Genomic DNA, 11224 nt, shown 5'->3' with positions numbered 1-11224 from the left:
AATCCTTTGTCCATTATTTCATAGGCAATTATTTTTTCCCATTCTGAGGGTTGCCTTTTAGTCTTGTTTATGGTTTCTTTTGCTGTGCAAAAGCTTTTAAGTTTCATTAGGTCCCATTTGTTTATTCTTGATTTGATTTCCATGATTCTAGGAGGTGGGTCAGAAAGGATGTTGCTTTGATGGATGTCATAGAGTGTTCTGCCTATGTTTTCCTCGAGGAGTTTTATAGTGTCTGGCCTTACATGTAGGTCTTTAATCCATTTGGAGTTTATTTTTGTGTATGGTGTTAGGAAGTGTTCTAATTTCATGCTTTTACATGCTGCTGTCCAATTTTCCCAGCACCACTATTGAAGAGGCTGTCTTTTTTCCATTGTATCCTTGTGCCTCCTTTGTCAAAGATAAGGTGCCCATATGTGTTTGGGCTTACTTCTGAGTTCTCTATTCTATTCCATTGATCTTCCTTTCTATTTTTGTGCCAGTACCATACTGTCTTGATCACTATGGCCTTGTAGTACAGTTTGAAGTCAGGAAGCCTGATTCCACCAACTCCATTTTTCCTTCTCAAGATTGCTTTGGCTATTCGGGGTCTTTTGCGTTTCCATACAAACTGTAAGATTTCTTGCTCTCGTTCTGTGAAAAATGCCATTGGTAATTTGATCGGGATTGCATTGAATCTGTAAATTGCTTTGGGTAGGCTAGTCATTTTCACGATGTTGATTCTTCCAATCCAGGAACATGGTATGTCCCTCCATCTGTTTGTGTCGTCTTTGATTTCTTTCATCAATGCCTTAAAGTTTTCTGCGTACAGATCTTTTGCCTCCTTAGGCAGGTTTATTCCTAGGTATTTTACTCTTTTTGTTGCAATGGTGAATGGGAGAGTTTCCTTAATTTCTCTTTCTGCTCTTCCGTTGTTAGTGTATAGGAATGCAAGAGATTTCTGTGCATTAATTTTGTATCCTGTACTTTACTAAACTCATCCATGAGTGTCCACTTGTTTATTTTTGTTTTTATTTCCATTACTCTAGGAGGTAGGTCCAAAAGGATATTCCTACGATCTACGTCAAAGAGTGTTCTGCCTATGTTTTCCTCTCAGTTTTATAGTATCCGGTCTTACATTTAGGTCTTTAATCCATTTTGAATTTATTTTTGTGTACAATGTTAGAGAAAGTTCTAATTTCATTCTTTTGAAAAATCTCCATTGTTTATTAGCCATATGGGTTTCCTTTTATGATTGCCTATTTAAAGCCTTTTTTTTTTTTTTTTTTAGATTGTTTTGTTCTTACTGATTTGCAGGCATATTATTACAGATTCTAAAACTAATTTTGTCTACTAATCTTTTTCCTTTGCCTTCTGTTTCTTGTGCCTTAATACTGTTCCGGTTAGAGACATTCTACTCGGTTTCTTCTAATGCCTTTATACTATAGGTTTAGGGGTGGGAAACTACAGCATGTGGGTCCTTTGCCTGTTTTTATGAATAAAGTTTTATTGGAATGTGGTCATGACAATTCATTAACATATTGTCTGCGGCTGGTTTTGTGCTACAGTATCAGAGTTGACTAATTGTGACAAAGATAATGTGACCTGCAATGTTGAAAGTATTTGCCATCTGATCTTTGCGCAAAAGTTTGCCAAACTCTCAAACTTTAACCTACAAAAAAAGTATTGGGAATTTCGGATTGACATATACACACTGCTATATTTTAAATAGATAACCAACAAGAACCTACTGTAAAAAAATATTGTGCAAAACTTCAGGTTTGGTTTCAACTTATTTTTAAGACTTTATTTTTTTAGAGCAGTTTTAGGCTCACAGCAAAATTCAGAGGAATGCACAGAGATTTTCCCATATACCCTCTGCCCCCACCACATGCACAGAGTCCACCATTATCAACATCCTCCACCAGAGTGGTACATTTGTTATAAGTGTTGAACCTACATTGATACATCACCATCATCAAAGTCCATAGTTTACACTGTCATTCGCTCTCATTGTACATTCTCTGGGTTTCAACAAACGTTTAATGAGATATATTCATGATTATTATATCATGCAGAGTATTTTCACTGCCCTAAAGGAATCTTCTGTGCTCTGCCTATTCATCTATCCCTCACCCCTAACCTCTGGCAATCACTGATCTTTTTACTCTCTCCATGGTTTTGCTTTTTCCACCATGTCATATAGTTGGAATCACATTGTATGTAGTCTTTTCAGATGGGCTTCTTTCACTTTGTAATGTGCATTTAAGGTTCCTCAATTTTGTGTGTGTGTGTGGCTTGATAACTCATGTTTTTTGTTTGTTTGTTTGTTTGCACTGAACAATACTCCATTGTCTGAATGTGCCACAGTGTATTTATCTATTCACCTACTCAAGGACATCTTGGTTCCTTCAAGCTTTGGCAATTTTGAAGAAACCTGCTATGTGCAGGCTTTGGTGTGAACCTAAGTTTTCAGCTCCTTTGGGTAAATACCAAGGAGTGTGATTGCTGGATTACACGGTAAGAGTATGTTTAGTTTTGTAAGATACCACCAAATTGTCCCCCTAAGTGTCTGTACCATTTTGCATTCCCAGCAATGAAAGAGACTTCCTGTTGTCCCACATCCCTGTCAGCATTTGGTGTTGTCAGTGTTTCAGATTTTAGCCATTCTAATAGGCATGTAGTGATAACATTTATTTTTTTAATGGCTAACTTATTTACTCAACACAATTTAATAAATAGTCCATCAATTTGAAATGCCTTTTTTAATATAGTAAATTTATTTACACATGAATCTGTGCCTGTAAATTTATCTGTATCTATAAATTTATTTACAGATGATGCTTATTCTGATTTACTGTTTTATATGTCTATTCCTGTACAATATAATGCTGTTTTTAAAAAATTACTTTAGCCTTCTAACTTAAATGTAGTGATAGTAAAATATTAATGTTATTTGTATACTATAATAGTGTGGTAGTTATAGTTCATAGTGACTATGAGTCAGGAACTACTTACTCTGATCTCGGTGGTCTTCTTAGATTATAATTATACAAACAGGTGTATATGTGAGTCATTAATTCTCACATTAACTGTATGAACTAGGTGCTCACAGAATCCCATTCTTCCAAATTTAAGAAACAGAGGCATAGAGAAGTTAAGTAACTTGGCCAAGCTATCCAGCCATGAAGAAGTGGATATTTTATTTTGTGCGTGTGTTTTGTTTTGCTACAATGTTTATGTCTCCTTTTTAAAAAAATTATTTTTATTGAGGTAACATTGATTTATAACATGTTTCATTTTTTTCAACATTATTTATCTGCTCTGTGCGCCTTCCAGTGTGCTCACCACCAAAAATTTAGTTTCTCAGACTTACAGATACAGAGAACAAACTAGTGGTTACCAGTGGGGAGAAGGGAATTGGGGAGATGCAATACAGGGGCAGGGAATTAAGAGATACAAACTATTATGTATAAAATAAGCTACAAGGATATATTGTACAACACAGGGAATGTAGCCAATATTTTATAATATCTATACGTGGAGTATAACATTTAAAATTGTGAATCACTATATTGTACACCTATAACATATAATGTTGTACATCAACTGTAATTTAATTTAAAAAATTTAGTTACTCCACAACCGTACAGTTGACCCCTTTACCCAATTTACCCTCCTCCTATTTCTCCTCGGGTAACATCTATTCTGTTGTCTGTATCCATATGTTTGTTTTTGTTTGGTTTGGTTTGTTCATTTATTTGGGGGTTTTTTTGTTTACTAATTTTCTATATTCCATGTATGAGTAAAATTGTATGGTATTTGCCCTTTTTTGAAATAATTTTTTTATTGGAGTATAGTTGCTTTACAATGTTATGTTAGTTTCTACTGTACAGCAAAGTGAATCAGCCACAGGTACACATATATCCCTTCTTCCTCGGATTTCCTTCCCATTTAGGTCACCACAGAGCAGTGAGTAGAATTCCCTGTGCTATACAGTCTCTTCTCATTAGTTATCTATTTTATACATAATAGTGTATATATGTAAATCCTGATCTCCCAGTTCATCCCACTCCCCCTTCCCCCCTCGGTATCCATACATTTGTTCTCTATGTCTTTCTCCAGCTGACTTATTTCACTTAGCATAATACTCTCAACATCCATCCACGTTGTCATAAATGACAAGATTTCATCTTTTTAGGGATTACGTAGATATATAACATCTTCTTTATCTGTCCATCTCTTGATGGACCCTTAGGTTGTTTCCAAATCTTGGTTATAGTAAATAATGCCATGGTGAAAATATGGTTGCATACATCTTTTCCCATAGTGTTTTCATATCTGGATAAATACCCGGAAGTGGATAGGTGGATCACATGCTAGTTCTATTCTTAATTTTTTTAGGACTGTCCATACTGTGTTCGATAATGGCTGCACCAATTTACACACCCAGCAAAACTGCATAAGGGTTCCCCTTGCTCCACACCATCACCATCGTTTGTTATTTCTTGTCTTTTTGTTAATAGCCAATATAACAGATGCGAGGTGGTATCTTACTGGTTTGTTTCTTTTTTCTTTTTCTAAAAATTGAAGTTGAGTTGATTTACAATACTGTGTTCATTTCAGGGATATAGCATAGTGATTTGGGTTTTTTCTTTTTGCAAATTATATTCCATTATAGGATATTACAAGATATTGCGTATAATTCTCTATGCTATACAGTAAATCCTTGTTGTTTATCTATTTTATGCATAGTAGTCTGAATCTGTTAATCCCATACTTCTAATTTGTCCCTCCTTCTCCCTGTTCCACTTGGTAACCAAAACCACTTGACGTAGATAAGATTGCCAGTTAGAGTGTGTTTTCCATTTTCCCACATGAACCCCAACTGACACAAAAGAAAAGAGCAAAAAGAGAATGTGAGGAAAATGAAAGAACATTGTTTACATTCTAGCAAGTACTCTCGCCTGCTGAAGGCTTTGAACCTAAGACCCTCCTTCTCATTTTCTAAAGGGATGTTATACGAAAAGTGTTAGAGACATTGTAGCATCAAACCAGAATGTTCTCAGGGTGTAATCAGAAGGATGGAAAGAATTAAACAAGTACTCCCTTTTACAAACAAATAAAACATATATATATATACACACACATATATATGTTTAATTGCAGCATTATTTATGATAGCTAAACTATGGAAACACCCTAAATGCCCATCAATGAATGGATTTAAAAGATTATACATATATTATATATAAAATATAATATATAATATAAAAATAAATATATGTTTATATATAAGGATTATGTATATATGATTATATATATAATGCTAAATGAGATAAGAGAGAAAGAGAAAGACAAGTATCATGATATCTCTTATCTCTGGAAGCTAAAAAAAAAATCAAACTTATAAAAAGCAGAATGGTAATTATCAAGAGACGGGGGAGTAGGGTGGTAAGACTGATGTTGTTTAAGGGTACAAAAATTGTAATGGGGGCAAAGAAAACGGCTAGCATCTCCTTCGAGCCGGAATCGAACCAGCGACCTAAGGATGTCTACACGTGGCGAGGCTACAGTCCTCCGCTCTACCAGCTGAGCTACCGAAGGATGCATGCCGCCAAGCCCGCGCCCTTCCTTTTTCTGGAAATGCCGGAGCACGGCACTTGTACCCCCAAGACTCCAAATCGGAAAGGACCTGGGGACCCTTCGGGGGCGGCCCAGTATGCGCGCCGGGGCAGCAGGAGGGCGCGAGGCCGAAGGGCAAGGGCTCCTGAGCCTGAGCGCTGCGCTCCAGGGACCCCGCCTGGCGGCGGTGCGGAGGACCGCTCGGCGCTCTCACCTGGTTTTCTCTGTGCAACAGGATCCCGGGTTTTCGTTGCAGCGTGGCTAGGTTAGGCCACACATCCTGAAGCACTTTGGTCACTTTTACTTAGACACCATGAAAAAAAAATCACGACGCTTTATTAAGGCGGCTTTAGCGCTTAACGGCAACCGACAAACAGGGGCCTTTCCTGAATTTTCGATTACTAGATGAGTTCGAACAGGCGAGGGCAAAAGTGCGCTGAAACTTTCTTTTTGCGAAAAGCAAGGTAAGACCAGACCCGAGCTCCGACCCACCCCTCCACTGCGGGCGGGAGCCGCGCGGCGCGAGCTCCCGTCTTCCCGGGTTCCCCCCTCCAGGTCCCGATTTGCCGCCTCCCGCCACAAGACACCCGCGCATCTCGGGTGCGCATGGGTAGTTTGCGCATCTCGGGTGCGCATGGGTAGTTTCCGCATCCCTCACTTGCGGAAGAGCGGAGTGCGGAGAAGGTCGCGGAGGGGGCGTGGTGTATGTAGATGAACAGGCGCGCAGAGGCTGCTGGTCTCGCTCTTCCTGGGCCTCCACTTCCCGCGTGTGGACACACGGAGGCTGTGGGCGTTGTTTCCGGGGTGGGCAAAGCTAGGATGAGGGGAGTGCAGGGGCGAAGCGTGCGGAGGCGGCGTGAGAGAAGTGACCGTGCGTGAAGAGTGGGGCGAGCGCGAGGGTGTAAGGCGAGCTAGTACTAATAAGTCATACTTACCTGGCAGGGGAGATACCATGATCATGAAGGTGGTTTCCCCAGGGTGAGGCTCATCCATTGCACTTCGGGTGTGCTGACCTCTGCGATTTCCCCAAATGTGGGAAACTCGACTGCATAATTTGTGGTAGTGGGGGACTGCGTTCGCGCTTTCCCCTGGTGATTTTTGTGTTTTTAAAGTAAGAACTTTGTTGTGTGTGTTACTGTTGTTGGTTTTGTCAGCAGTTTTATTTTGTTATGTTTAGGGGAAAGCAATGTTAGTGTTTTTCGTTGGTAATTATTTGAGTTTGCAACTGGTGATTGTGAATAGTACATAATTGAAAGGGGTAGTACCATGGTTAAAAAAAGCTGTTACAGAGAATCATATTTTGTGAATTACTGAAACTTCTGAAGTGCGTTTTCACTTGGGAGAGTTCGATGGAATTCCTAGCAGTAGCAAAGGTGGGAGTAAGTTACCTGTTAGAGGGTCGTTCCTACGGTTCTCTTGCGTTTTAGTTGAAGGATGCCTTTCTTCTATATAATTCCTTAAAATAAAGCCAGTTAAAACATTTTCGTTTGTGGGTTGGTAGATGCAAAGCATTACATTTAGAATGATTAAACACACAGGGAACTGTATCCAATCTCCTCCATAATGGAAGAGAATATTTAGAAATATGCATGTATAAACTGTCACTTTGCTGTACAGAAAAGATTGGCACATTGTACTTCAACAATACTTCAATAAATTTAAAAAAATGCAGTGAGTAGTAAATAAACCATAGACAGCTAATGTTCAGTGTAGTTAGTATACACAACAATATTGTACTACAGTCATAAAACTTGATAAAAGACTAAAGTTGAATTATCCCAACCAGTAAAAAGAAAGGAGAAAATTTTAAGGTGATAGAGGTGTGAAATATCACTACAATGGAAGTCATATTAAAATATATAAATGTGTCAAATTAATGCTTTGTATACCTTAAATATGTACATTACATGTCAAATGTATTCAATAAAGTACTTACATGAGTAATAAAAATTTTGTTTATACCCTTAAAAGAAAAGCACTTTAACATTGGGAAGCATTAGTTTTATTTCAAAAGCAACTGCTTCTAAAAGGAGTCTTCAAAGACGCTGGGCAAAGGGATTCCTGCTGAAAAGTTTCTTAAGGGCACCCTTCAGATCTCGGTTTCTCAGGCTGTAGATAAAGGGGTTCAGCATGGGGGTGACCATGGTGTGCATCACTGTGGCTACCATGTCCCTCTGAGTGGTGTGTATGGACACAGGGTTGAAGTAGACCCCAATGATGGTCCCATAGAAGAGACAGACAACACAAAGGTGAGAGCCACAGGTGGAGAATGCTTTCCACCTGCCCTGGACAGAGGGCACCTTCCACACAGCCACAGCAATAGGTGTGTAAGAGACCATGATACACACAAAGGAGATCAGAACCACTGGGCCCCCAAGGACCAACACCAGTATCTTGTTAACTTGGGTGTCAGAGCAAGAGAGTTTGATCAAGGCATTGATGTCACAGAAGAAGTGTGGAATCCTATTGGTGCAAAAGGACAAGCGGGACATCAGGATAGTGTGGACCATGGAGATGAGGTTGGCTGAGATCCAGGGTATCCCCACCAGCAAGACACACCGAAGGATGCTCATGATTGTCGTGTAGTGCAGTGGGCAGCAGATGGCCAGGTAGCGGTCATAAGCCATGGCTGAGAGAAGGATGCTGTCAGCTGCCCCAAAGGTGATGAAGAAATACATCTGGGCCAGGCAAGCCGAGAAGGAGATGGTGGTGAGCCCACACAGATGGTTCACCAGCATCTTGGGGATGGTGGTGGAGGTAAAGCAGATGTCAAGAAGAGACAAGTTGCTGAGGAAGAAGTACATGGGGCTGTGGAGGTGAGGATCCGAGATGATGGCCAGGATGGTGAGCAGATTCCCCAGGCACCCAATCAGATACAGGCTGAAGGACAGACTGAAGAGCACCTGCCTCTGCAGGGGCTGCACAGAAAGGCCGAGGAGGGTGAATTTAAAGACTTGGGTCTGATTGTCCATATCCAGGCAGTTCTAAAGCTGGAAACAGGGGCATCAACAGTGGGTAGACTCCCAGGAGGCAAGAGATTACCTCATTGCTGTTTCAAACCCATCCTGAAGACACCTCTCACTTAACCACTCTGAGCCTGTTTCCTCATTTGTTACATGGGATTAATTTTTCTAATGATTTAGTATCATTGTAAGGATTAAGTGAGAAAAATACATATAAGGGGATTAAATCCATGCCTGACATGTTATATGGACAAACATTTTTATTTGTGGGAACTCCTAGTGATGCTATCAAAATAAAGAATGATATGTTAATTAGCTTGATTGTAGCAATTATTTCCCAATGTATATGTGTATCAAAACATCAAGTTGTACACCTTAATTACATGTAATTTTGTCAACTATACCTTAATTAAGATAAGGATAAAAGAAATAAAATGAAAATAAACAGCACAAATACTTCTAGGATTTGATATTTAAAATAAAAATAGATAGTAAAGTGTGATTAAAGACAAAAACTCTGAAGACACCTCTGGGTTTAAGTTCCATTTCTGCCATTTACTAGCTGTGTGATTTAGCCAAGGTACATAACCTCTCTGTGTGTCTTAGTTTACTGATCTGTAAAATAAGGATAATAATAGAACATGCTCAATTGAGTTGTTGTGAAGATGTGATGAGTTAGTATGTAAAAGGCTGAACCTTATGTACTTTTCTGAGAGATAAGATCTCTTAGAGGTTGAGATCAAGGGTTCTGGGTTCAGACAGATCTTGAGTGGAAACCCTGACATTTATTAGTTGTGTAAACCAATGACAGAAACTCCCAACGCCTCAGTTTCCAGGGATGATTAATTAGATAATGAATGTGGAGCTCTATAAAAGGAAGCTTTTTTTAAAATTGGAGTATACTTGCTTTACACTGTTGTGCTCGTTTCTGCTGTGCAACAGAGTGAATCAGCTGTATTTACACATATATACCCGAATCCCCTCCCTCTTGAACCTCTCTCCCACCCTCCCTATCCCACCCCTCTAGGTCATCACAAAACACTGAGCTGATCTCCCTGTGCTATGCGGCAGCTTCCCACTAGCTAGCTATTTTTACAATTGGTAGTGTATATACGTCAATGATACTCTCTCACTTTGCCCCAGCTTCCCCTTCCCCTCCATGTCCTCAAGACCATTCTCTACGTCTGCATCTTTATTCTTGTCCTGCCACTAGGTTCAACAGTACCGTTTTTTGTTTCTTGGGTTTTTTTCTTTGTTTATTTGTTTTTTAGATATATATATGCATTAGCATAAGGTATTTGTTTTTCTCTTTCTGGCTTACTTCACTCTTTATGACAGACTCAAGAACTGTTCAGAAATGTTACAACGGCATGTTTTATTTTATATCAGTCCCCTTGTTGAGCTCTAACAGCATGTACAGATTAATCATATATTGAGGTAGGTAATCTCCAAAGGCTTTCCAGTCACCTTTCTCTTCTACTGAGGGCGAAGAGAGGAATGCAAGCATTTCTCTATGAGCAACCTGTTTCCTTTTTATATCTCTGGACCCCCATGCTCAGAACCCAGGAACACTGTTTACGCTGCAATCCACCCATGGTATGCCACCATTTGCTCAGGGTACACCTGAGGCATGAAGTATTTATAATACAGATGGCAGGTGTCTTGAAGCAGGGGTAGTCCACCATCTTCCACACTCCCCTACACTTTTCATTCAAGGGCTGTGAATTTCTGGCTCCAGCACCTACCTCTCTCCAAACTCCTACTTAAGTATCCTGTAGCTTCCTGGACATCACTCCCAGACACCTACCCCAGACACTCCAGTCTCACGAGGTTCAAAGTGGGAGGTCCCCCACCAGAGCTGCTGAGGTTGGCCGTGGGAGGTATGCACTGCACAATTACACAGGGTACACAGCCTGTACAGCCCCAGCCAGCAAAATCAAGGTGAAGACTGGGCATTGCCCTCAACGCCTCTCTCACCTCTCACATCTCATCGATTTCTAATTTGTGGATTTTAAACATCGTCTTCATCTCTCGGGCAGAAAGAAAATTCATCTCCAGAGTGAGCACCCCAGTCCAGGCCACCATCCTATCCTACCTGAATGGTCCACCTTCCCTGGTCTCCCCGTGGCCACTCTCGCCCCCTGCAGTCCATTCTACCACAGTGCAGGCACAGTGACCCAGTGAAAATGCAGTTGGGGGATCTCGCCCAGCTTCAACTCTCCCTGGCTCATCACTGTTCCTCTTACTCCCAGATTTGGTTTCCATCTTCCCTCGTTTTGTCTCCTGTTTTAGGTGCTTTGCACCTGCTGTCTCCTGCCTGGAAGCTTTTAGCCTCCAGCTTCACCTCGCTTATGTTGCCTTCACTTCTGCAGTGATCCCTTTTCCAGTCCCCCCTGTACTGGGTGGAGCCCAGTGGTTATCAACCTGGGCACTACTGACAAGTTGTCAATTTGATGAGGGATCATATTTTTGTTGGTTGTGCAGTCTGTCTTGTATATTATTGTAGAATATTGAACAGCACTCCTGGCTTTGACACACTGGAGACCAGTTGCATCCATCCTATCCCCAGTTGTTAGAGGCAAAAATATCTTGAAGCCCCTTGAGAAGGAGTAGAAATTTCCCCCAGATGAAGATTACTGATCTAGGTTAAACCCTGCTGA

The 11224-nt window shown here is 40.5% G+C and overlaps 1 protein-coding gene and 2 non-coding genes across 3 annotated transcripts; 1 reads left to right on the top strand and 2 right to left on the bottom strand.

Annotated features, from left to right (window-relative positions):
• Window positions 1-5493: 5493 nt before the first annotated feature.
• Window positions 5494-5583, bottom strand: TRNAY-GUA (transfer RNA tyrosine (anticodon GUA)). Its single transcript is given in 2 exon segments — window positions 5494-5529; window positions 5547-5583. It is a non-coding gene; the product is annotated as a tRNA-Tyr (tRNA).
• Window positions 5584-6528: 945 nt separating this feature from the next.
• LOC130837575 (U1 spliceosomal RNA) lies at window positions 6529-6692 on the top strand. The gene has a single exon (XR_009049352.1). It is a non-coding gene; the product is annotated as a U1 spliceosomal RNA (small nuclear RNA).
• A 945-nt stretch (window positions 6693-7637) lies between these two features.
• On the bottom strand, window positions 7638-8573 carry LOC130837187 (olfactory receptor 1361-like). The gene has a single exon (XM_057709991.1). The coding sequence runs from the start codon at window positions 8571-8573 to the stop codon at window positions 7638-7640; it is 936 nt and encodes a 311-aa protein (XP_057565974.1).
• Between the last annotated feature and the right edge of the window lie 2651 nt (window positions 8574-11224).

This window comes from Hippopotamus amphibius, chromosome 15 (assembly GCF_030028045.1).
Source record: "Hippopotamus amphibius kiboko isolate mHipAmp2 chromosome 15, mHipAmp2.hap2, whole genome shotgun sequence".
NCBI lineage: Eukaryota > Metazoa > Chordata > Mammalia > Artiodactyla > Hippopotamidae > Hippopotamus > Hippopotamus amphibius.
This window is presented reverse-complemented; position numbering and strand designations above follow the sequence as displayed.

Bases quoted from the DNA above. Each gene is read 5' to 3' on its own strand.
- LOC130837187 (XM_057709991.1), bottom strand. From the start codon at position 8,573: ATGGACAATCAGACCCAAGTCTTTAAATTCACCCTCCTCGGCCTTTCT.